Source organism: Lithobates pipiens, unplaced genomic scaffold (genome assembly GCF_037356315.1).
Source record: "Lithobates pipiens isolate NorthernLeopardFrog02 unplaced genomic scaffold, aLitPip1_a1.2 Scaffold_18, whole genome shotgun sequence".
Classification (NCBI taxonomy): Eukaryota; Metazoa; Chordata; class Amphibia; order Anura; family Ranidae; genus Lithobates; species Lithobates pipiens.
This window is the reverse complement of record NW_027507758.1, coordinates 574,308,625-574,336,459: the sequence shown is the minus strand read 5'-3', so window position 1 is coordinate 574,336,459 and position 27,835 is coordinate 574,308,625. Positions and strand designations below refer to the sequence as shown.

The following is a 27,835-nucleotide window of genomic DNA, read 5'->3' as shown; positions in this document are numbered from 1 at the left end:
CTGTCAGGTGTTCTAGGAGCATAAATTACACATATAATTTCCTGAATACCTATCACACCTTTGAAGGCCCTGGAGCACCAGGACAATGAAAATGCCCACAAAATGACCCCATTTTGGAAAGTGAACACTCCTGTGTATATTCTAAGAGGAACAATGATTTTTTTTTTTTTTTATGCAAAGTTGCCAATTTATGAGATATTTCTAGCACATAGCATATACATAGCTAAAATTACCCTCCAAAATACATTCTGCTACTCCTCCTGAGTATGGTGATACCACATGTGTGAGACTTTTACACAGCCTGGTCACATATAGAGGCCCAACATCCAAGTAGCACCTTCAGGCATTCTATAGGAGTATAAATTACACATATAATTTCCTGACTGCCTATAACATCTGTGAAGGCCCTGGAGCAGCAGGACAATGTAAAAGGCCCATAAAGTGACCTCACGAGGTACTCAGGTGCTCTGATGGGCTGGAGACAGGTACTTGGGTACTCTGATGTGAAGCAGATAGGTACTCAGGTACTCTGATGGGCTGTGGATAGGTACTCAGGTACTCTGATGGGCTGGAGATACTGCAGGTACTCTGATGGGCTCTGAAGGGACATACCTCATCGTTGATCACTTTGCTGCATGACCCCCGGGGCGCACATGAGCGGCAAGAGCGAGGACAACACATGTGGCCAGCTGTGATTGGACACAGCCAGTCACGTGGCAAAAAAAAACATCTTCATTGGCTCTTTATCCTGATCGGGGATGGACTGTATCCCGAGGAACATGCCTTATCCCTGATCGCAGTGCTGCATTTCCCAGAGGTGCGCACGAGCGAACCAAACATGGGGGTGTTTGGCCCCTCTCTACTGAGCAATGACCAGTAATTGCCAAAGGTTTAAGCCTGATCATTACAGAGGTACATGTCCTAAACTTTGGGAAACACTTTTGTTATGTGAGAAGTAATGCTAAATTAAAATTGTAGTAAATAGGAAATATATATTACCCCAACCATTGAACTTCCCAAAAGTCTAATGTTTTCATTCGTCAAAGTCATAAGCCTCTTAAATTGCACATCTTTGTAGTCCATTCGATGTCCAAGTAATACTGAAACAATGATATTAGCCACTGCAGCATTTATCATCATTGTGTTATCGAATGGCTTTCCTGTAATGAAAATTTAAACCAAATGTCAAAAACATGTAATGCTGGTCTTGGAAATTGAATTGTTCCTGTTGTAACCAATCAAATGTTACCTTTTAAAGATTCAAAACTTTTAATTACGTAAGAACATTCTTCAATAATTTTCTCTTCAATAGAACTTTTCCCCATCCCAAAATCACGCAAGGTTGTCAGGGTAAATCTTCTCATCACCTTCCAGTTTTCACCACGTGAGTGAACAAGTCCTGAGAATTTCAACATTGTTAGCATACATTATATCTTTACAGCAGACACTGTAGGCATGGAGGTATGGATTTTTATATAAAAATAAATAAACTGAACAATCAAGCACCCACATTGGCAATTAAATTGAGCAGAAACTACTAAATATTTGTGAAAAATTACAATATATCACTTTGATTCAACACATTGAAATATTGTAACAGAAATATTGTAACAAAAAATCCAAATAGATCCTGATAGTATATTTAATCTTCATAGAAGCATGTAATCAGTATAATACCTAGCAGATAGCAGTGTAACAACCAGTGCAAAAGTACAATATAAAGCTGAATTTTATTTAAAGGATAGGTTCAATTATTGTAAAAAAATTAAATAAGTGTGCATATTTTTGCAGGTAAAATAAAAAGTGCATTTATTATTTTTTAAACACTGCGGCCTGTAAAGCATTGCGCTAAGTGATCAGCATATCACGGATGCAATTCCAGAAACTTGCAGACTCTGAGTGAGCTGTCTGTCCATACCTGCTGTACTGGCAGACAGTTACTGAACTTCAGGAAGAATCAATGAACAATGACAGCGCTCACTAGCACCCTCGTGGTTCATTAATTTACAGGAAGCTGTGAATAAGTGACATGGCTGTGTGGGAGCGGAACCCTACATGGCCATGCTGTTTTTGTATCGTGGCAGCAGATGACAGGAGAAGGCCCCCCACCTAATGTCATGGGGGGGAGGGGAGGAGGGGTGTGCGGGCATGTGCTGTACTGTAACATCTTTGGGTCTGGTATGAATATTAAGGGGAACCCCAAACCAAAATGAAAAAAAAAATGTGTGGGGCCCCCCCCAAATTCCATACCAGGCCCTTCAGGCTTTTATTGTTTCACTTTAAGCATTAATAAAATCACTGCTCCCGAAAAAACTGCCATTTTTAAAACTTTTTTTTGCATTGATCTATGTCCCCTGGGGCAGGACCCAGGTCCCCAAACACTTTTTATGGCAATAACTTGCATATAAGCCTTTAAAATTAGCACTTTTGATTTTTCATGTTCATGTCCCATAGACTTTAATTGTGTTTGCGTGTTTGAACAAATATTTTGCCTGTTCGCATGTTCTGCTGTGAACCGAGGCAGGGGGTGTTCAGCTCATCCCTACTAGAGAGTAACTGACATGGTTATGCAGAACATGTAAAGGAGGCCAGTAAATCAGCAGCTTTGACCTTGCCTCCACAGAGAAAGTTTAGCACGGGTCAGGCTCAAATACAGTTTGAGTCACAGATGAGAGTGGACACACTCCATTACTTGTGCAGAGCATCAGTTAAAGTAATATATATCTTTACCCAGAGCCTTACACAATGGGGGAGTTTTGTAGTGCTCATAGAGTATTTCAGTCCCAAGACACCTCAGTGCAGCTAGCCAAGTTATCAAAACTGTCCACTTTAATCCCCAATGAATTCAGAGATCATCTTTCAGCATCCTTTTGCATTCCTGCTTGTATCTCCACCAGCAGACTTTGTATCCGCCTGGACAGCTGATATATGCCTGGTCAGGGACCACATCGAGCTACTTATACCTTAATGCATTTTCTCCCCATAGGAACTTCCTCAGAGGTTACATGGCCAGGATCTAGTCCTTCAGTGTCTATTCCAAGTAAATACCCTCCTCCAAGGTCCCTGAAGTTAATACTCTTATGCCGCGTACACACGACTGGACCGTTTGACAGCAAAGCAATTTCGATCATGTGTGTGGGCTTCATCGGACCTTTGCTGTCTAAAAATCAGATGGACTTAAGAAATAGAACACGTTTCAAATCTTTCCGCCAGAAACAGTTCCTATGGAGAAATTTGTTCATTTGTATGCTGTTCCGACGGACCAAAAACAAAGCATGCTCTGAAGCATGAGAGACGGAATCGCTCAGTCTGTTAAAACTAGAGTTCATATTGGAGCTAGCACATTCCTTACGCTGCAAATTCTGTGATCTTTTATAAATGCAGCGTTGTTTTTCTGCTCATATTCACAGAGTTCTCACAAACAGATTTCTGGATTATTTCTCCTGATCTCTGTATATAAAGCTAACGTGCGTTTTAGCTTTATATACAGTGCGCATGTTTGAAACTCCGCCGCGCGTCACCTGCCCTGGACATTCTTTTTATGAATATTCCCCGCCCCTTCTCTCTGCAGTGTGCAGTAGGAGCAACATGGTGGAGACATAGCAGGTTCAGAGCCGGATTAATAGCATCATGTGCTTGGTGCTGAGGATTTTGGTGGGCCTTTTATTGGGCACCCTTCTGCTTTCCAAAAGCCTGTGCTGGCATGCGCCCAAACTCAGAAGTGTGCAGCCGCACAGGCATAACACTAGGGAAGCCTGGCATTTGACTTGCCAAGTTTCTGTAAGGGCCGTGCATTGGTGTGCACTCTGAGCTGAAAGACTGCAGCTGCGCAGGCCTAACACTATGGAAGCCCCAGACTTCTGTAAGAGCCCTGCATTGGCATGCCCCAGGCTTCTGTTAGGACTGCTCATGCAGTGCCCATTAACAATCCCACCACTCTGCCCAGGCGGTGCATGTGGAATGCAGGGCCCGTCAGGGGAGATCTCTTCCCATTGACCCATTGCTTCCCATGTCCTTTTTGGGTGGCTGGGCCTATATTAAGGTAGGGGCCTGGAGCTGCAGCTCCAATAGCCCCTACGTTAATCCAGCCCCGCGCAGGTTAATTCTTTTTCACTAACGAGGAAAGCCTGGAGCTCGAAACGTCCCGATCCGGGAAGAAGAGATTTAAGGCCTCCAATATGGCCTTTGAAGAGATGGTGGAGATGGTGGACATCGTGCAGAGGAAGGATTATGATGGGAAGCATGGGCCGTACACCCAGCCGAATTTGCGCAAGGCCAAAATCATGTCCAAAGTTGTAAAGACCCTGCAGCAGAATTTTGGGGTACGACGCTCGAAAGACCAATTGAGGAAATGCTGGTCCGACCTTAAACTGAGATAGCCGGATCAATACAGTAGAATAAAGAAGGTGTTTCAAAAAAGTAAGTACTTGTCGCCTATTCCTATTCTGATTATTAACTTGCATGCTGCCCCAATGTGATTTTCTTTACTGTTGTGCAATTTTAAAATGGCTACTTTCATGTCCATGGACACAGTAAGCGTTCATAGGAAACATTGTTAGTAGGAAACATTGTTTGAAAAATTATACGGTGTATTTAGTTGATACAGGTTTTAAACAACATTTTGATCTTGGTAATTTGTCTTATTAAAAGAGGTTTAGGACATTGTTGTCTAGATGTCTTTGAAACTAGAATGAATAGCAAACTTCATTCACTGGAATGTAACGAGAGGACTTGGCAGCCGTTTACACATCTGGACTCAGGAGCAGTAGTCTGGGACACCAGAGAACATTTTTTAGGGTAACCCACACAGGGGCTCCAGGGGATACTTGGGGTGTTTCCATCTGTGAAACTTGGACAAAAAAGATAAGTATTGCAGTTTATTTAAAAGGGAGTTTTAATCATGTCTTCAACTTGGATCTCTTCCCAAACAGACAATTGTACACCACTTCTAAGCAATGCTTCATATTCCTATTTCTGGACTCAAATATCTGTGTGCTGAGTATACCTTTTGTTTCATTCTCATAGGGGATAAAAGACTCAGACAGCAGGATCCCAGGGACCCCCGACCTCACGGGCCTGAATGGGAAGTTAGCCCCACCCCCGAGGATGTGGAGGAAGGAGAGGTGGAGGAAGGAGGCGAGATGTGCACCCCAGCAGGTGAGTGTCCGACACCCCAGCTTCAGGTAATCTATGAATCTATGTATGCCTGCATATTTCTAAATACATGTTTTTTCATCAATTTTAGGTGATGTGCTGGTTGTGGAAGGGGAAGGGGAAGCGGCAGAACCATTTCCAAGCACCAGCGCCCCCCGAGGATGTGGAGGAAGGAGAGGTGGAGGAAGTGGGTGAGATGACCACCCCACCAGGTGAGTGTCCGATACCCCAGCTTCAGGTAATCTATGAATCTATGTATGCCTGCATATTTCTAAATACATGTTTTTTCATAAATTTTAGGTCATGTGCTGGTTGTGGAAGGGGAACCATTTACAAGTGACAGCGCTCCAAAGACTGATTGGCCAGATCACGGGCTGGAATGGGGAGATTGATGCCATGCGCAATAGCCTGGACATCATGCGCAATAAGCTGGACAATATACAGCAGGAAATGAAGAACGCAATCAATGTTTTGGGCAGAATCTAATCCCTTTTTCCCTAAAACAAAATCGATCATGTTCTTCATTTCCTTTTTAGATGACTAGATTCTGTTTTTAAGATTTTAAATTTCAAAGACTCTGTACTATTCTGTAAACGGTTATAATTCCAATAAACATTGATAAAAAATAAAAAGATTTAAAAAAATGTAAAAGCTAAGTTTTGAAGATGCACGTGGTGTGTCAACTTGTGCTATCTGCCATCAGGGAATCTCAATGTATGCATTTTGTGGGTGCAACCCCTTCCTCATAACACTAGTAGGTGAGAGGAAGGGATTGCACCCACAAAACACGTCCATTGCTCTCCCATGATGGGAGATTGTGTGCATCTTCAAAATGTGGCTTTTACAGGGGTGACATCACCCTATCTGATGAAGGCAATATCAAAACATTTTTGACACTATAATGTCTGATATTGCATTCAGTTTTTCAATGTTGAACTTTGTAAGTTCCAGAGTTGTGTATATGTTATGTTTGAAAAAAAAAAATAGTTTTTTAAAACAAAAAAAAAATCTATTTTTTTTAAATATATATTTAATTTTTTTTTTTTATAAACGCACATTTGAATGTGCACAGATTAAAAAAGTTTGCTAATCAACAATGTGTGCTTCTGGGGGGGGCTGCCATGCGGCTGAATGGACACCTGAGACAGGAGCTACTCCAGATTGCCAGTGGTCTCCACTCCCAATGATGCAGAGCCCAGCAAAAAGTAAACCCAGACCGTGGACTCTTCACTGATTGAGGTAAGCCCAGGCTGCATCTCTGCTACTACTACCAAAGAACTGTCAGACACTTTTAACTCTTTCCCTGCCACTAACCAGCCTGTCTTTGAGGCTATACTAAAGGACATGCTGACTTCCCTAAGAGCCTCTTTAAATGCAGACATGCTGCAATGTGTCACCAAGTTTAAAGCTGATGTGGATGGGCTGGGAGGCAGGGTAGATCACATTGAGCATAAGATGGGCGAATTTGCAACATCACATAACATGCTAATAGATGCATACAATGAGCAAGATGACCAAATTGAGATCCTTAAAGCTAAAATCGCAGACATCGAGGATCACTCCAGATGGAACAATCTAAAGATCAGAGGTGTCCCCAAATCTGTACAAATGGCACAATTAAACCAATATGCATGCGATTGAATTCGAGCAACCCTGCCTTCTATACCAGCATCCGAAGTGGTAATCGATAGGATTCATCGATTGCCGAAACCTCCCTTTCTTCATGAGGATGTCCCCAGGGACGTGATAATGAGGGTACATTTTTACCACGTGAAAGACCAGCTTATGACTACTTTTCGCAAAAAAGAGCAGCTACGTGAATGATTCTACAGCTCTTTGGAGATCTCTCTCAATACACCTTACGGAAAAGGAGATCGTTCTTGCCCATCATAAAAGCCCTCAGAAACCTTGGCATCACATACCGCTGGAGATACCCAACGAAATTAACTATCATCCGGAACAACACTTCCTCCGTGATTATATCCGTAGAAGAAGGACTTGTGCTCCTTCATAACTGGGACATTTTGCCAGAACAAGATCCCAATACTAACTCATCACTCTCTAAAGTGAATACCCAAGACGAGTGGCAGAGACTTTCCCATAAGCGGAAACATAAAAAACCATGTGACGTAGTCACCTCAGCTTAATGTAAAAGAGCTTAATACAACCACCCGGTTAATTGGAGCTTTCCAAGGGAGATTTGTACAGTGGTACTGCAATCAGGTCCCATCTGGGATCGCTTTCTCCTTTTTAATAACCAGTTGCTGTTATGTTCTGTTTTCTTTTCTGTTTTGGTTTTTACTACTTGTAGCGAGTCTCAACCTACTGCTTCAATGGATCCTCTCTCCGGATTGTGTGAAGGATTGCCGTCCACACCTACAGGGTCCCATGGCATTTAAAATAACCTCTTTTAACGTACGAGGACTCAACCACCCTGGTTTTAAAGATGCCTCCCTTTGGAAAGAGGCCCTTAAGTTGGGAAGTGACTTAATTTGTTTACAAGAAATGCACTTTCAAGCCTCAGCGCCACCTACTTTTAATCATAAAAAATTTCCACATATCTTTACTGCCTCAGCCTCTCACAAAAAGAAAGGAGTACTCATAGCGATCAAAAACACAGTTGCTTTTAAAATGCACAACTCCTTCAGTGATCCAGAAGGCCGATTTTTGATTCTCCTGAGTGAGATTAACAACAATAGTGCATGCTTATGCACCAAATAAGCACCAGCTATGCTTTGCAAGGAAACTATTCTCCAGACTTGCAAAAATCAAAAGAGGACCCTTGATCATCTGTGGAGACTTTAGCGTGACTGCTGATCCTATGTTGGACATGTCATCCAAACCTGCATGCTCCCATCCGGCACTTCAACCTCTATTTCATAGGGAAGATCTCTACAATGTTTGGAGGTGCCAACACGCCGAGGATAGGAATTTTACCTTCCACTCAGCATGCCATAACTCATACTCTAGACTAGATATGGTTTTAGTGGATAAAAATGTGCTCCAGGCTGTGTCCTCCTCCAGTATTCACAATAAAACATGGTCAGATGATGCCCCTGTATCGATATCTGTGCTGGGGGACTACACACCCAACCCTGCATGTATTTGGAGGGTCAATTCACAAATATTTAACTCAGCACAAAATGTAGCAGATATTAATAGGCAACTTCGGGAGTTCTTCCAAAACAACTCCCAATCAGTCTCTGACCCATTTACGGTTTGGTGCGCCCACAAGGCCTTTATAAGAGGTATTTTTATACAAATGTGTTCACGTATCAAAAGGCAAAGGTTGATGCGGCTCAATGAATTGCTGAGAGAGATTCAGTCTATTGAAACTGACAATAAGAAAAACCCATCCCAATCTGCAGCCTCTGAGTTGTCCGAATTGCGCACAACACTGAGACTGCTATTATTAGAACAATATGATAAACACTTTAAAGGCCTTAAACTAACAAACTATTCATCAGGTAATAAAGCAGGCAAATTCTTAGCCAACAGGCTGAAAGCTAAAAATCCAATCCAACATTGGATCCAACATTGAATACCTTATAGACCCTAGTACCAAAACTAAAATAATTAATCCAAAAGGAATTGCGGATGTCTTTGCTTCCTACTATAGCGGCCTAAAAAGAGTTAAAAGAGGACCCGAACACCCCACAACCAAAGCAAGAGAAGATCACATCCTTTCTATCTTCTCTTAAATTGCCCACTCTGATAAGTGATCAATTGCAAGATCTCAATGCACGATAACTCCCCAAGAGATTAGTAAAGCTATCATATCTCTACCTCTAGGGAAATCTCCAGGACCCAATTGCCTATCAAACGATTACTATAAGCAATTTTAAGAAATCATTACTCCAAATCTCTCTCCGGTATTTGCAGCGGTAATAACCTCGGCCTCATTCCCCCAAGAGATGTTATAAGCCTATATAGTAACGATACTAAAGCCTGATAAGGAACCTACTTGCCCAGCCAACTATAGGCCCATATCATTGCTAAACACAGACCTTAAACTCTACGCCAAGGTTATCGCACATAGGTTGACCCTTATCCTACCCACTCTCATTAAACTGGACCAAACAGAGTTTATAACTGGACGTCAAGCATCAGATGCAACTAGGAGGGTGATAGATTTGATTCAATATGCTGGGGCCAGTCGGATGCCTTCTCTGCTCCTTTCTCTGGATGCAGAGAAGGCATTTGACCGCATCCATTGGCAGTATATGCAAAGCGTGCCGAGGAAGTTTGGGTTTACAGGACCTATATTGGCCGCTATACCGGCGCTGTATTCCACACCATCGGCGAAAGTATATACCTTTAACACATTGTCCTCTCCCTTTTTTATTTACAAATGAAACCTGACAGGGTTTTCCCCTATGCCCGACTATTTTCAATTTATTAATTGAACCCATGTGAGAGGCAATAAGATCATCTTCCCAAATCGCGGGCTTCACCTTTCAGACCAATTCTCATGTCATAAATCTGTTTGCTGACGATATAATTATATTCTTAACAAACCCAGATACCTCTATAGCAGCAACACACAAAATTCTTAAAACTAAAAGATTATTGGTTAGCGACCCATATGTCCCACAGAAAACACAGAAAACTCTGGTTCCAGTCCCATTAGAGGCCCTGGAAGTGGCAATCCCAAACTTATCTCTGCAAAGGTGGAGGGAGAAGGGAATCCTTAATCTAACCCAGATACTTAAGGGTAAGTCTCTTCGGCCTTTCAAAGAGATTCACACCAAATTTGGCATACCTACTACAGAACATTTCACACAAGTTAGAATCTCGTACTTTCTAAACTCTCTTACTTCTCCCGACATATACGTGCATACACAAAGCTGGCAATATCTCACTAACATAGCCTGCGTGACAAAAGGACCCTCGCTCTTCTATAACCTTTTACAAGATAAACTCAGCTTCCATAAATTTGTGTAGCACCGGTACTCCTAATGAGTACGCGCTATGTGTTTAAATTTAGTTTTTGCTCAAAACTGTAGTCAGTTTTGGGGTTAATGGTGCTAAATTTTACTTTGGCATCAGTCTGGCTGGGCTGTATAGGAGTTTTGCCTGGTCATAGGTGGGGTTGTACACCTGTGGGAGGCTTTAGAACACAGTCTGGTTGGACGCATTGGGTACCAATCTTATCTCGGAACCAATCAGTGGGCGGCTCTTTTCTCACTGCATAATCTGTGAAAAGGTACTTAAGGTGCTTAAGTCATGTGGTTCTGGGTTCCGGTCCAGAAGTTGTTGCTGACTCAGTGGTCCTTGTCCTCCTGACCAGCCGTCAGGGGCCCTCATGGCCTGGGGTGCGGATCCATCCGTTTCCGAGCCTCGGAACTGGCTAGTTCGAGGTGCAGTAACTGGAAGGAGGATTCTAGGGTGTTCCGGTGCCATCTCGAGTTTGGAGAGGCCCGGCAACTCTACACGCGACCGGGGGGGGGGACTCTTCAGTAAGAGAGCCACGCACATGGCTGGCTACTCGGTAAGAGCTTGGAAGCTGAGCTTCCATGGACATTGATTGAATCCACAATTCTTACAGTATCACTGGACTGGCTGAAAGATTCTGGTACAGTAAGAAAAGTTCCTACCTCTACCCTTCCAGTTGTAACTAAGTTTCCAACCAAGTCTGTGTGAGAGACTTTGAAAAGCTAGAATTACCTGCTGGCTGCTAAACCCAAATCTTGAGGATTTATCCAACAGTTAAAGAATACAGTTGCGATCGGCTGTTCCCTGGATCGTGTACATAGAGAGAATTTTATTGAGGTTAGCAGTTCCAAGCACCTGAGCTACACTTTACCCTTATATCCTCTATTCCCAACTTAGAGACTGAGTTTTTTCAATAGCTTTATGCAAAATAAAAATCCTAACAAGGAATTCAGGTGTCGGTCTCTACAGTTACTGGGTTATCAACCCTGGGAACCCCTAGACAAGGACAATGAGTACGAGCTGGAGGAGGTAATCGGTAAGCCCAAATCAAATCAGTCGATCCTTCGGGGGTAAGTGCTACATCTGCACCATACTTAAAATGGGAGTTAGATTTGGGAACCCGGTTCACTACTGCCCAGTGGAAAACAGCTACTAAAACTATTTACCAAGCATCTAAATGAACTTTCCCACAAAATTGCCTTGAGATGGTATGTCACACCATACAGAATCTCAAAGTTTGTCCCATCACATTCCCCACTGTGCTGGAGGGGCTGCGGAGGAGTAGGGCAGATAATGTATATTTCTTTTCATTATGTAGACATTCAACAAGTTTCTGGAATAAACTGTGTTGTTTGATTTCTGAGATCACTTAGATAATCACCCCCCCTACAGCAGCTCTAGCAATCCTTAATATTGGTGTGGATTCTTTCCCTCCCAACTGTCGCAGAATAGTTACCCATATTTTGTTAGCTGCAAGGATGCGTATAGTCAGGAAATTGAAGACGAACCTAGCACCTAGTGTATCAGAAGTAATAGATATGGTGAAGTATACTGTATTTATTGGCGTATAACACTCACTTTTTCACCATGAAAATTGGGTGCAAATAGCATGTGCGTGTTATACGCCAATACTACAATTTTAGCTGCCTAGGAGGGGACAGGGAGGGGGGCAGGACAAGCGCCATCAGATTACATTCAGTAAGAATCTCCTGTTTACTTGGCAGCCTCTGTAATAGGAAGTCCCGTCTCCTGGGAAGCCATTAGACCATTGTTCTGTCTATCATAGGAGATTCTCATTGTATGCAATCTGTCAGTGCTCGTCCCGCCCCCTCCCTGTTCCTGAATTTGTGGCAATGGTGAGTCTGCTGCATTGATGGCAATGGCAAGGCTGCATTGATGGCAATTGTGAGGCTGCAGACAGGCATTGATCAGTCTGCATTGATGGCAATGGTGAGGCTGGAGATGGGCACTGACCTTTATTTTGCTTCAAAGTTCCTTATTTAAAATGTAGGTTTTTTTCCTGAAACTTCCCTCATAAAATGAATGTGAATGTGCGTGTTACACACAGATAAACACGGTCATTTTTTATTTGAGCACATACTGGCATGTAGACAAGGTACAAAACGGTCCTTTGGCTTTCACTGGAAGCTATGGACGTCCTGGGTGGAACATCGGTAGATTATAATATTTTGCCCCAAACGGGGAGAGATAATGGCTCCTGACGTTGCCTGTGTGGAGATGTCGAGACTATTCCTACTAGTTTTAAGTTATGTTAATTGACTTTTGTTATACTTTTCCTCTCTCTGTATGATCTACTGTTTTGCAATGAGGTCTTTGTTACCACACGACTTTAATGGAAAAAATACTCCTGATGGAAATGTTGATAGCAGGATTTCAATAATATACACTATAACCCTATGAATGTGAAACACATTCAGACCCTTACTGCTTATGTTTTATGTCATTGTATGTATAAGTCTCTTCAATAAAAATGAATGTAATAAAAAAAAAACAATGTGTGGCTTGGGTGTGGCTTAGTTATTTGGTGTTTACAGTGACAATGGGGCTTATTTACTAAAGGAAAATACACTTGGCACTACAAGTGCACTAGGAGAACCTAGGAGACAGCCAAAAAGAAAAGCAAACAATAAATACATTTCTAGATTTTATCTGATAATTTTTTTTTATTCATAAAAATTAGACATTGTCTGACATTGCAATGGCCCCCCTACCTGAAAAATAATTTACATATTTATCCCGAACTTCACGGGCGCTTTGGGGGGCCAAGCCAGTACGGCCAGTAGTCAGGCACGTCAGAGGATTCTCTGGAAGTTCAGCCTCAGGCCCAACTGATGCAAGATCATTTCTTGAATTTTTTATAAAAAAATTGTGCAGGAGGCAGCATGCTAGGACGACATGATTAAGTTTGTATTCCGCCAGATGCATGGCTGTCAGAAACAGGCAGAACCGGCTGGCCATTATCCGGAAGGCCTTCTCCACAACTCTTCTCGCTCTGGCCAGCGGGTAGTTAAAAACCATCCTCTCCGGGGTGAGGGTCTTTTGGGGGAATGGCCTCATCAGGTGCTCCCCCAGACCAAAGGCTTCATCTGCAATGAAGACAAAGGGGAGTCCTTTCAAGTTATCTGCATCAGGTGACAATCCCAGGCCACCACACTGGAGATGCTGGTAGAACTTTGTCTGGGTGAAGACTCCTCCATCCGACATCCGGCCATTCTTCCCCACGTCCACATACAGAAATTCATATTGTGCCAACACCACCGCCATTAACACAATACTATGAAACTCCTTATAGTTAAAATAGTATGACCCCGAATGCGGTGGTGGTACAATGTGGACGTTCTTCCCATCTATAGACCCTCCACAGTTGGGAAAGTCCCAACAGGTGGCAAAATGGGATGCCACAGTTTGCTATTCCTGTGGCATTGAAGGAAACTGGGGAGTCAAACAAGAAAAAAATATATAAGTAATTTTGCACATAACATTGCAAGCACATTACACAAAAAATATTCTTGCCCAATATCAGTATATCATTTATTTTAAGTATTATTTAAAGACTAAAATATAAGGCCCACTTATCAGATTCCTCACCCCCTCTGATGGCCCATTGATAACATTTAAGGGGCGGGGGGCTTATAAATTAATTTAAGGACACACAGACCATTTGGACACATTTTAAGGGGGGGGGGGCTTATAAATTAATTTAAGAACACACAGACCATTTGGACACATTTTAAGGGAGGGGGGGCTTATACATTAATTTAAGGACACACAGACCACTTGGACACATTTTAAGGGGGGGCTTATAGATTAATTTAAGGACACACAAAGCATTTGGACACATTTTAAGGGGGTGTTTAGGGTAAAGCACTACAATAGAGCTAACAAAATACATTGTTAAGTGACTACACTAGGCGGATATGGGCCCAACATAGCATGCTGGGGAGGTTAGTGAAGGCAAATATGCATTATAAGGATTAACAAGTCTCCATTTTGTTATACTGTCATCCATTTTAAAACTTTGTATGACCAAGCTAGAATTCTAATTACTTTTGACATAAATGCTTGCTATTTGGAAAACATGCTGTTTTCCTTGAATGCCCTTGGCCGCGAGAGTTTGTACATAGAAAGCCAAGATATGCAACTATCTTATATTGTCTCTGACCTAGAACGTCTGGACCACAGACTATTAGCACAATATTGTTGAATATTGTTGAATATCGTAGACTTATTCTTATCTCGTGAAGGTTAATGACGTGCTTTGCCGTGAAGACAATTTCTGCTTATTTTGCTTGTTCTGTCAATAAACCTGTTACTAGGAAAAGCTTGGTGTATAGCTACGAGCGCATCCCTGATTGGCTACTCCACAGGGCGCCACCCCAACTGTTTCAGCATATAACCTGTTGTATTCAAAACATTAAATTGTAATCATTATTCACGTACATCTTGTGTATGTGCCTTGATTATCTCACCGGTGAATGAGACTCCCAAGTTTATCCAGACCACGGCCTAGGTGAGATAGGAAGAGGGAAATCGAGCACCTAACAGAGCAAGGACCTACCTTTACAGCTGGTACCAGAAGTGGGGTCATCGATCGGCAGGTGAGTGACTACTGATTTATTTACCTTATTGGTGAGGATCTTTTGGTGTCACTCATACTGCCGCGGTGACCGCCACGTGCGGGACCTGTATTGCTGCTGTGCCTCCGCGGTGGGCTAGGCTGGCCCATCGGGAGAAGTAGAGGGCTCGTACCTAAAAAAGAGAGTCCAGCTAGGTTGGCCTGACTTAAAACTATTAAGTAAAATAGATTAAAAGAGAGTCCGGCTAGGTTGGCCTGACTTAAAACTATTAAGTAAAATAGATTAAAGAGGAACATTACAGGGAAGGGAAGCAATAGATTGCGCCCTCCCCAAATAAGGTCGGATGTTCAAGGGACGCCCGAAGGGTAATTTGATCAAATCAAACACAGTGCACATTTTATCTAGTCATGTAAAACGATTGTATGTGATTTAGTTGTTCATATTTTTCATTTTATCTGGTCATGTAAAACGATTGTATGTGATTTAGTTGTTCATGTTTTTCTTTCCAGGTTACGTAAGTATTTCAAACTTGCCTTTTCAATAGTTTTTTTTGTATTTTGCTGTTCTTTCAATGTCTTTACCTTGTGATCCAGATTGCTGTGAAATTGTTAACCCTTGCCCTCACTGTACTGTTGGTTTATTGTTTCTTAAACAAATTGATATCCTGATATTGATAGCCACTCGCCCAGGGGGATATTCCACTAGACTAGGAGAACGCCCTGTGTACCCCCAGGACGAAACATCTCCCGTTGTCACGCTAGTCAGAATAAACCTGCATAGCCCAGTCAGTGAAACCCACCTCCTTGCTGAATCTTCCCTGGAAGAAGTTCAACAACAGGTGATTCGTGCCACTGGCTGCTATCACCTCTGCCCCCTTACCAAGCATCTCCTAACACCCCCCCATAATGGGGAATATTGTAGGCAAAGACGGGACCCCTTATGAACAACCTACTCCCTATCAGTATGTGCAGACTATAGTGCCCGGTCCCTATGTAGAACCATTTTGGAGTCAGGTTAGGGAAAGGTGCCAGCAATTAGGGATCCATGATATAGGTCCCGCGGGCCCCTGCAACACAGAAGATTGGCATGTAGTAAAAAAGATTTGTCAGTTACATAAGCACTCATACCCCCCCGGGAAGTAGGATGTAGATTACATGAAAAAATCTTGCAAGATATGGGAAGCCCCTCTAAAAATTTATAAAAAAAAGCATGCCAAAAATCATGCCCTCACAGAAGGAAAACCAATACCCTCGGCCCCTATAACTACACCCCTGAACGCCCCAGAAATAATCCCTTTTATAGTGGGTCCCTTTTTACCACTACTGTAATGGCCGGAGGGGAGCCAAAAGTAGTACAGCTGCTAAAATTAATTAACCCCAAATGGGCTACCCAACCCCCGGAGGATTTCATGTCAGACACCCGCTCCAGGGAAACTTCCGGGGTTTTTGAACAAAAAGGGGGGTTATTTTATAACACATTTGAACCCCCAACCCCTTTAATGGCACTCCAACCATATGCCCCCACTCGAAGACCAGAATATGCCCGCCAACCACCAGACCAGGGTTGTTTCAACTGTGGTCAAATGGGACATTGGAAGTCCAATTGTCCCTACCGTAGGGGCCAAACGGGACCTTGGGGGAAAGGAAATGGACGAAGGCGTTACCCTAACGCCTTTCCTTCAACTCCACAACATCAACGTACCCCCACTTACCAAGGACCAGTGTCAGGCCCCAGATATCACCAGCCCTATCAAGGACCCCAAGGACCCCCTCCACCTAACAATGCCGCCCTTCGTGTTCCACCACCCCCACCAGCCCCTATTCCCATGCAATGGCCTGCCACCCAACCCTCAAGCAGGACATAGGGCTGCCTGGAGTATGTCCCTTCCCTCAGCCTGGTATGTTACAATGTGTCCTGGAGGAGCCTACCCCAGGTGATCCTGGGTGTAGATGGAAAACGCATTTGTTTTCTCATTGACACTGGTGCCACCTCTAGCTCCATCAATGATGTGACCTTTGACACGCCACAATGTTCTGAGGGAAGCTCCATAGGTATCAATGGGACTCCTGTTACCCACCCTATCACCCCACCCTTATCAGTAACCACCCCGGAGGGGGTGCTACTTTGCCAACAACGGTTTGCCATCCTGCCCCAATGCCCAGTCTCCCTGATGGGAGGGGACATAATGTCCAAACTGGGAGTGGTGATCAAATTTGATCCACAGGGAGCAGTAACTGCCAGCTCCGCACTCTGCGACTTACAAGGCCCAAAGAGACAATCCAAAAAAGGGTATTTTGTACTCTTACCTGCCTCCCTGGAAACCCATGCTATTTGGGCAGAGAATAACGCGAGTGTAGGTTTCATCCCATGTACCCCTTACACCCCCCAAATGCGCCCAGACTCAGTACCTGTTTTTCAAAAACAATATGCACTACATTCTGACAAAATTGAGGGGATTACACCCCTCATCAATAGGTATGTAGCCATGGGCATCCTGACACCCGTCATCAGCTCATGGAACACCCCCATATACCCAGTGAGAAAGGCAAGCGGGGAATGGCGCTTGGTACAGGACCTCAGGGCAGTCAACAAAATGGTGGTTCCCCTCCCCCCTCTGGTCTCAGACATTGCCTTTATTTTTTCTTGCATACCGGCAAACTCTGTGGCCTACACAGTAATTGACTTAGCTAACGCTTTTTTTAGCATCCCTGTGGATCCACTGGCCCAGCCCATGTTTGCTTTTTCTTGGGGGGAGGGGGGGGAGGGGGCAACTGACCTGGACCCGCCTACTGCAGGGCTATGTGGACAGCCCGGCAGCCTTCTCTATGGTATTGAATGAGACAGTCAAATCCTGGCAATCGAGCGCCGGGTCGGTACTCATCCAATATGTGGATGACCTCCTTCTCTGCAGCCCCACCCCAGAAGCTTGTGAAGAAGACTCAAAAAACTTGCTGGATCACCTAGCCAAGGCAGGTCACTTGGCCTCACGGAAAAAGATACAGTGGGTGACCCCTACTGTAGAGTACTTGGGGTGCATCCTCAACAAGGGAGAGAGAAGTGTTTCCCCCCACCGTGCCGCAGCCCTTAACGCTCTGCAGCCACCCAGGGACAAGGCCGCCCTCTTGTCTTTCCTGGGAGCAATCGTCTATTGCCGGCAATGGATCCCTGACTGCTCATTTCATGACTCCATTCTGAGGAGGGCCACGCTCTCCACTGCGCCAAAAGTGGTGGAATGGACGGAGGAAATGTTACACTCATTTAACACCCTCCTCTCCTCCCTTGCCTCCGCCCCGGCCTTAGGACTAGTGGACTACAGGAAAACTTTTTATCTATATTGTGTAGTTAATGGATCTGCCTTTGCAGCAGTTCTTGCCCAAGAGCACGGTAATTCTTACCGACCGGTGGCTTTCCTTTCAAAGAAACTCCCACTCCAGGTCCAGGGCATGCCTGCTTGCCTCCAGAACATGGCCGCATGTGCCATGGCCATCCAAGAGGCCAACAAGTTAGTTCTGGGACACCCCCTAACTGTATACACTACCCACTCAGTCACCCACCTTATCCAAAACCTCAATACACAACATATGACCACCCAAAGAGCCAGCGGGTATGAAATCATTCTTCTAAACACCTCCAATCTGACCATCAAACACACCTCTGACACCTCCCCCATCCTCAGGCTATTACATTCTCTGCTCAAACTCATGAATTATGGTGAACCATCCAAAATGCATGACTGCACAAAAGTGTTGGACCGAGTCACCTCCCCACGTAGGGACTTAACAGACGTACCTCTGGCCGGTGCAGAGGAAGTTTTTGTGGACGGCAGTTGCTCGCGCCCTTCGGATTCCACTTTTCTGACAGGATACGCGGTAGTACAACTCCCAGATCTGGTTCTGGAGGCTAAGCCACTTCCGCCTTCCTCGGCACAGGTCGCAGAACTGGTAGCCCTCACCAGAGCATGTATCCTGTTCACAAATAGGGATGTCAATATTTACACTGATAGTCGATACGCCTTCGGTGTGGTTCACGATTTCGGGGTGATCTGGGCTAACAGGGGGTTTAGAACGGCTGACAACAAAATTATAGCCAACAAGGAGCATATCCTGGCCCTTCTCCAGGCTATACTACTGCCCAAACATTTGGCGATTATTAAAGTCAAGGCTCACACCACCACTGGTAGCTACATTGCCCGAGGCAACGCCCTTGCGGATAGATGCGCTCGAGCGGCGGCAAATTCCTCCACACATCCACCCGCCCCTACCACGATATTTTTCCAACAAGATTTTTCAGCGCCAGATTTCCCCTCAGTTGCAGCCCAAATCCAATCCATGGCCACAGACGCTGATGTCCTTTTCTGGGTCCAGCAAGGATTGTCCAAAGACCAAAGAGGCCTTTGGACAAATGGAGGGGTCATTGGGATCCCTGAAGCCAGCTCGGCCCTCATCCTTTCCTACCTGCATGGTCCCGGACATATAGGGTCCCAACCCTTGCAACAGCTGTATGAAAAAACTTTCTGCACAGTTAAATCTAAAGAACCATGCAAACACCCTAACAAAGTCATGCCTCACATGCGCTCAAAACAACACGCAGGGTAAGCGACATGGTATACACGGCCAGTTGCCCCCACCCCTAGGCCCACTACAGGACCTACAAATAGACTTCACCCACATGCCCAAACAAAAGGGAAGTATCAAATGCCTGTGCCAGGAATATTGTTCCAAATCAGAACCACCCCCCACTCTAGGACACGTTTGTCACCATTCGAAATCCTAATGGGTGCCCCAGCACAAACACAACTAAAAGCATTAGATGCACAGACTGACATTAACATATATTCTTTACAGGAAGAGTACGTGAAACATCTGGTAAGTACAATAGAAGAACATAATGAACAAGTTGCTGTCACCTTTTCTCCTCTTCCAACAGAACCTACTCACCCATTCATCCCGGGGGATAAAGTGTTGATCAAGCAGCTTGCCCAACGGAAGCACGTGGGGCCCATCTACTCCGGTCCATGGAACGTGGAGAAGGTCTCCAGGACTGCTGTCCTCACAGACTACACCCCTCAGTGGATCCATGCCAGCAGACTAAAAAAATGCCCCGAACCTCCACCGACTCCAGAACACCCCCAGAGGACACTTGCCCAAGACCAACAGGAGGACGCCACCACCAAAGGGACCCCAGAGACGAACCTACAGACCCTCCAGGAACAGTTTGTCAGAATCTCCCTGGACTTTCCTCCTCCTCCCACCAGCTCGGACTGAAGTCTTTGCAAAAAGAAAGGGACAGGGGCTTAGAAGATCAGTATGCACTACACACCATTTTGCTCTGGTCGATAGTATTGACTTTTGTGGTTTTTTCTATAGTCATGATGTCATGTATCATGACAGGGTCGTGTGGGTTTACAAGAAGCTCAAAAGGTACTGAGAACCGATCACTAGACAGAAGAGCATTAGTTCCAAGGCCCAGTAATCATAATAATAATAACAACAAAGGTTTAGAAGTAAAGGTAGCACGGAACAAATTACCCCCCCAGGACAGTAAAACGTTTTCTTTAGCCCCAACAATACTGGGATTTTTTAAGAAAATATTTCTCGTATTAGTGATGATAGTGTTGTTGATAGTAATGTTCTATGTGATCGCCAAGTGCTGCTGCATAGCAGCCTCCAAGGTTTCCCATCCAACAATAGCAACCAAGCCCAATGACGAAGAGAAAGCACTTATGGCTTTTTCCAAGAATGTCTGGTATAGAGGATGATCGATAACTTCGTGCCAAAGTTATGATCACAGGAGGGATTATAAGGATTAACAAGTCTCCATTTTGTTATACTGTCATCCATTTTAAAACTTTGTATGACCAAGCTAGAATTCTAATTACTTTTGACATAAATGCTTGCTATTTGGAAAACATGCTGTTTTCCTTGAATGCCCTTGGCCGCGAGAGTTTGTACATAGAAAGCCAAGATATGCAACTATCTTATATTGTCTCTGACCTAGAACGTCTGGACCACAGACTATTAGCACAATATTGTTGAATATTGTTGAATATCGTAGACTTATTCTTATCTCGTGAAGGTTAATGACGTGCTTTGCCGTGAAGACAATTTCTGCTTATTTTGCTTGTTCTGTCAATAAACCTGTTACTAGGAAAAGCTTGGTGTATAGCTACGAGCGCATCCCTGATTGGCTACTCCACAGGGCGCCACCCCAACTGTTTCAGCATATAACCTGTTGTATTCAAAACATTAAATTGTAATCATTATTCACGTACATCTCGTGTATGTGCCTTGATTATCTCACCGGTGAATGGGACTCCCAAGTTTATCCAGACCACGGCCTAGGCGAGATAGGAAGAGGGAAATCGAGCACCTAACAGAGCAAGGACCTACCTTTACATGCATGAAGGACAAAAAAGGAGCAATAAAAGATTATAGCATGCATGAGAACAAAGGGGACATTCACAGCATATTGCAGTCATGGTAATTAGGGATTGAGGAAAGAATTACAATACATTAGCAAACATTAAATACAATAAAATGTGATGTTAAAGGATAAATCTTACCTTAATATAGTCCTTTTGCAGGACCTGAATGATGGCAGAACAGGTCTCTGGGATAATGATCCCCAGAGCCTGGGGGGAGATGCTTGTCGAGAACTTGAGGTCCTGAAGGCTTCTCCCAGTCGCCAAGTATCGCAACGTGGTGACTAGATTCTGCTCCAGAGTGATGGCTTACCTCATGCAGGTATCCGGCCTGCTGATATAAGGGGTCAGCAAAGCCAAAACACTGTGAAAAACGGGGTCCATCATCCTGAGAAAGTTCCTGAAATTGTCAGGAGTATTCTCACGGATCTCACGAAGCAAAGGCATGTGAGACAATTGGTCATGCTGGAGCAATCAATTCTTCATCCATAAACTCCTCCCCACCCTGTTCATGGACTGGGTTTGGGTTGAAGAATGAACTTCAACACCTAGCCCAAGCAAAGCATGAACTCTACGACCAGTACATACATGCAACATGGCTTCAAAACAGTCGAGCTGGTCAGAACAAACTTAACAGAACACACTGAAGAACAGCAAGGACTGTGAAAAGCCAGCAACAAGCGGACAAGAACACACTGAATAAACCAATGTGAACTGAATACATGCACTGAAAAGCAGATACAAACCTCACAAGCACAAACCGTTAAACGATCTGAAAAACACAAGTCTGAAAAGCTCAAATCCTCTCTCACCGAACTTCTACTAACACGAGGTAAACACAAAATTAGCAGAAGTAGCCCAAAGGGTGGCGCACGAGCTATTGAACTTCCGTTTTATAGTCTCGTCAGACCTGGATCGGTCAGACTTTGATGTGATCGTGTGTACGCAAGTCAGATTTTCAGCGGAACTCCGTCGTAACTCCGTTGAAAAGTCCTTCGGAGTTCAGTCCGACGAGAAGTCCGCTCATGTGTACGTGGCATTAGGGGTGGTGATCCTTGCATAGTAATTGGTCCAAGGTTCCTGTAGTTTAGGTTCTAAAAGATGTGCTTTTGCATTCATAAGTTCCAACTGGAGGTGCTGATTGAGCGTGGCGTGTCGTTTTTGACTTGTAGTAAGAAGGTTGCTGTTCCAGTTGCATGCTAGATATGTTTAAGACTGGAATGGTATGGAAAAGGTCACAAATCTAGGTCAAATCCTTTATAAGGCTTGTTGGGGGGGGGGGGCGTGTTGTGCACCTTATTCCAAAAAGGGACAAGTAATGGACAGGCCCACCAGATGTGGATGGTGGATCCTGGGTCGGCACATCCTCTTCAGCAGGCAGCAGAGTGTGAGGGAAAGATGCGGGCAAGTTTTGTTGGTGTCTGGTACCAATGGTGTAGGAGTTTCTGTGCAGTTTCCCAGTGAGGCATCTAGAGAATTTAAGTGGGGCTTTCTCAGCAAATTGCCATGTTGTAACATCTGTTGAGAAGTTAAGGATTTGTTCCCATTTGGCAATTGAGGATAGTTTAGTGTGATTTTGTGTGAAATTCAGCACTTTGAAGATGTGTGAAATCCCTTTATCAGGGGGGATGCTATAGGTGAAGCTACACTCACCAGCTACAGTCCTTGATCATCAATGGTGGGCGGTATGTCAATGAGATAGATTTACTGAAGGCAAATAGGTTGTGGACTGCAAGTGCAGTTGCACTAGATCTGAGGGGAATCTCTGAAATGAGGGAAAGCTCAGCTGATTTTCCATCATCCAATCATGTGCATGGATTGCAGCTGCACTTGCAATCCACAACCTATTTGCCTTTTGTTAATCAACCCCAATGTGTACCAGGATCCTAACTTTGAAGAGAAACCTCATAAATTGGACTTTGAATGGCAACAGTACTATTGCATAATGCTATGTTTTTATATTTTGTGACATAATTAGACTTCTGCACAATGGAAGTTTTGGTTCGTTGTTATTCGTAAAATACATCATTTTGTTCTGTTATATTCGTTATGTTACGTTAATACGTTTTTGGATAATTCGTTATTATTCCTAGAGTGTCGAATTCATTCGTTCGTATTCGTTGAAATGAGCTATTTATGTATATATAGACATTTGTGATAATGATTCGGAGTTTGGAAAGTCGTTTGTTTATTGAATCTTTTAACACACACAATGACAGTGTCTCTTCTCCTCGGCTCAAATACAATACAACACCCTTCTAACTCAGTTCTCAGCAATGCACTTTGCCAGTAATCAATCCTCCGGCACAAACTTAATTAGCTGATTAGACTATAAGATTTACTTTGAGCTGACCTTTTGTTTCATTAGATCTTTAAAGAATTACCGAATCATGTCGAATTCATTCGAATTCTTTTTTTATATTTCTTTCGTATTAGTTGTTATTCGTTATTCTTTTATTCGGACATTCGGATGCATCCGAATGTCCGAAAGATGCAAAATTCGTCCAAATTTCGATTCGTTACGAAACGAATTGCACAAGCCTAGACATAATAAGTTGTGTATATTTTTATATAAAGTACTAAGAATTACAATTCATTATGCAATAGTTGCCATTCAAAGTCCCATTTATGAGGGCTTCTGTTCCATGTACTAGAAATTCAGGAATGTAGGCAACCATCAGCTATATTTCACTTCAAAATTTTGAAATCCTAACTTTGTGCAGTGCAGCATCATCCAAACAACCCAAACAAGCATTGAGTCTAACCTTCTATCAATGTCTGTGTGTAGACAGCCATATGCTCCCCACAGGCTCAATGTCATGCTGCTTAACCCTACAGGTATACATATAACAACATATATGGTTGTTCAAAAACCTCTATACTGTTTTGAAATGCACCACTACACTCAGAAGAATCTCTATTGGGCTTTTTGTTCCGCCTTTTTTTTTTCATCTTATCCTGGTTACAAAATAATCTGGAGTGGGTGACTGGGGACAAAGAGAAGGCAAATTTATTATATACTTTCAACTCTGTGTATACAAAGGAGCACGGGGAGCTCAAGTCCATAATGGGGGTGGTAGTGGCACAGTCCCAAATGATCTATAATGGCTCAAAAGTAATAAACATGGATAAAGCACCTGGGCCAGATGGCACACATCCACGGATCCTAAAAGAATTGAGCTCTGTCATTTCAAAGCCATTGTTTCTAATTTCTAGGGACTCGTTAATGACTGCAATAGTACCACTGGATTGGTGTAGGGCCAATGTGGTGCCCATATTTAATAAAGGATCAAAGTCTTTACCAAGTAACTATAGACTTGTTAGTTTAAATTCTATAGTCGGGAAGATACTGGAAAGTTTAATAAAAGACCACATAGACGAGTTCTTGCTGGAAAAAAATATTTTAAGCAACAGACAGCATGGATTCATGAAAGACAGAAGTTGTCAAACAAATCTGATTTCTTTGTATGAGGAGGTAAGTAAAATCTTGGACAGGGGGGTGGCTGTGTACGTAGAATACTTGGATTTTGCAAAAGCATTTGACACAGTTCCCCACACATGGCTCATGGGGAAGGTAAAGTCTATACGCTTGGAAAGATAATTTGTAAATGGATAGAAAACTGGCTAAAGGCCCATACACACAATTGGATTTTTTGACAGCAAAGATGCAAATTACCTGTTTTAAGGAAAAATCCGACCAAAAAAGACCAACAATTAAAAAAAAAAAACAATATTTTTACTTTTTGCTATAATAAATATCCTCAAATAAAAAAAAATTAATTTGTTCATCAGTTTAGGCCAATATGTATTCTTCTACATATTTTTTGTAAAAAAAGGGGTTAACACTAGGGGTGATCAAAGGGTTAAGTATGTTTCCTGGGTGTTTTTTTTTAACTGTGTGTGTGTGTGTGTGGGGGGGGGGGGGGGGTGGTGGACTACCTAGGACATGACAGAGATCGCTTTTCCCGATGACTGGGAACAGAAGATCTCTGACATGTCACTAGACAGAACAGGGAATTGCCTTGTTCTGCTTCTGTACACTGCGATTGCGGGTCGCTGGCAGACATTGAGACCGCGGGACTCGCGGGGGACACTCCCTGCACAGATCAACACAGCGGACCTGCTCACACACAGGACTTTTCCAGGCATATTAGGTCCGGCGGACTATCCGCTGTACTTTTGAAATGAACGGACTTGCCCATACACTGAGAAAAGTCCGTTAATTTTGAGCGCAGCTCCAGGTAGCCAGGACTAGCAAAGGAAGTCAATGTCGCTGCCTTCGGCGGTGAGATTGAAACTTCGCTGGCCCCGTCACCTGGTATGGACTTAAAGGGGAAGCCCTACGCCGAAAAAATGGCGTGGGGGTCCCCCCCAGGTCCATATCAGACCCTTATCCAAGCACGCTACCTGGCCGGTCAGAGAAGGGGGTGGGGATGAGCGAGAGCCCCCCCCCCTGCCTGAGCCATACCAGGCCGCGTGCCCTCAACATGGGGGGGGGGTGCTTTGGGGAAGAAGGGTGGCCCCAGATACCGGCCCCCACCCTATGTGAATGAGTATGGGGTACAATGTACCCCTACCCATTCACCTGTGAAAAAAATGTAAATAAAACACAACACACAAGGGTTAAAAATAATTTATTGCACAGCTCCGGGGGTCTTCCATATTGGGGGGTCTTCTCGCTGGACTCCTCCGCCATCTTCTGCTAGCTCATTTACTAGCGGAGGAGCCCGGCTTTCTTCTTCGCCACTGCCCGGGGGTCTTCTTCCGACTTCAGGGGTCTTGTCCCCCTCTTCGGTTTTTCTTGCCGGGCCTTCTTCAGGCTCTTTTACTGGTGATGGCCCAGTCTTCTGTCGCCTGGATCATGCTTTGCTGGAGTCATTCGCCTTCCTCTGGATCAACTGTGGGTATAGGATTGTATGATTTTTTTTTGGTTAAACTAGATGGACTTGTGTCTTTTTTCAACCTGACTAACTATGTAACTATTAGGGATGAGTGAATGGTTCATGTTTGCCCATTCATTTGACCGTTTGGCCTGATGAACGACCACAATGCACTGTTCTGCCGTACAGAGCATTGAAAGCATCAATGAAAGCTTTAGCACTGTCAGAGCCATTATTGGATTCTGTCATGATGACTCTATCCAATCATGACTTATTGCTCTTAGTCACACTTAGGGATGAGCCCAATGTTCGAGTCAAACATCAGGTGTTCACTGAATAGCAAACAATTTGGGATGTTCACAGCAAATTCAAAACACCCTTTAAGAGTTACATAGTAAGGTTAAATAAAGACCCCAGTCCAACTTGAGTGTGGGTGCACATCTACAATTACCCCTATTTATTTAAGGCACTCCACACTCACATTAGTGAGCCCACAATCCAAGGTCCCCAACTCACATTTATATACTAGAGCCAATTTTGGACAGAAGCCAACTAACCTACCAGCATGTTTTTGGAGTGTGGGAGGAAACCCATTCAGGCACAGGGAGAACATGCAAACTCCAGGCAGGTAGCATCATGGTTGGGATTTGAACCAGCAACCCTTGTTACTGCTAGGTCAAGAGTGCTACCCACTAAACCACTGTGCCACAGAGTCAATGGCAGAAATCAAAAGTGCTAATTTTAAAGGCTTATATGCATGCTATTGTTATAAAAAAGTGTTTGGGGTCCTGGGTCGGGCCCCAAGGGACATGTATCAATGCAAATAAACGTTTTAAAAATGGCAGTTTTTTCGGGAGCAGTGATTTTAATAAAGCTTAAAGTGAAATAATAAAAGTGAAATATTCCTCTAAATTTCGTACCTGGGGGGTGTCTATAGTATGCCTGTAAAGTGGCGCATGTTTCCTGTGTTTAGAATTGGAAAAGTCATTAAAAAGTACTCGCAGCTATAATGAATTGTCAGGTCCTGGCAATACAGATAAAAGAAGTCATTGAAAAAAACATCATGGGATCCCACCAGTCCATTACCAGTCCCTTTGAGTCTAGTATGAATATTAAGGGGAACCCCGCGCCAATTTTATTTTTTTAAATGCATGGGGTCCCCCCAAATTCCATACCAGGCCCTTCAGGTCAGGTATGGATATTAAGGGGAACCCCGCACCAAAAAAATAAAAATAAAATGATGTGGGGTCTCCCCAAAAATCCATACCAGACCCTTATCTGAGCACACAACCTGGCAGGCCGCAAGAAATGAGGAGGGATGATGGCGCGCCCCCCTGAACCGTACCAGGTCACATGCCCTCAACATGGGGAGGGAGCTTTGGGGTAGTGGCCCCCAAAGCACCTTGTCCCCATGTTGATAGGGACAAGGGCCTCATCCCACAACCCTTGCCTGGTGGTTGTGGGGGTCTGCGGGCGGGGGGCTTATCAAAATCTGGAAGCCCCCTTTAACAAGGGGACACCCACCATTTCACAAAAAAAGTGTCAAAATGGTAAAAATGATAAAACATGACTTGGGACAAGTCCTTTATTAAAAAAAAAAAAAATGTCCCACAAAGTCCATTCATCTTCTTCTCTCGCTCCGCCAATGGACTGAAAAAGAAAAAAAAAGCCCTTGCAGGTGACAGTTCTTTTATAACTGAGGGTGGGGCCACACCGTGATGTTCCCCCTGACGCAGAGGAACTTCCTTATGGCTTTCCTGGGGCATCAGAGGGGGTGGAGCCACCTGTTTACGTAACTGGGTGGCCCCACCCCCTCTCTCATCCCCCCTCTTTTCCTGCGGCCTGCC

The 27,835-nt window shown here is 43.9% G+C and overlaps 1 protein-coding gene across 1 annotated transcript in view; it reads right to left on the bottom strand.

Moving 5' to 3' along the window:
* The window catches only part of LOC143989047 (cytochrome P450 2K1-like), a 104,719-nt gene that overhangs the window by 35,955 nt on the left and 40,929 nt on the right, over window positions 1-27,835 (bottom strand). Inside the window, exons 3-4 of the mRNA XM_077489051.1 lie at window positions 1,250-1,399; window positions 1,000-1,160 (exon numbers count right to left, since the gene is read on the bottom strand). Of these exons, the coding sequence (XP_077345177.1) occupies window positions 1,000-1,160; window positions 1,250-1,399 (311 nt within the window). The remainder of the gene's footprint in view (window positions 1-999; window positions 1,161-1,249; window positions 1,400-27,835) is intronic.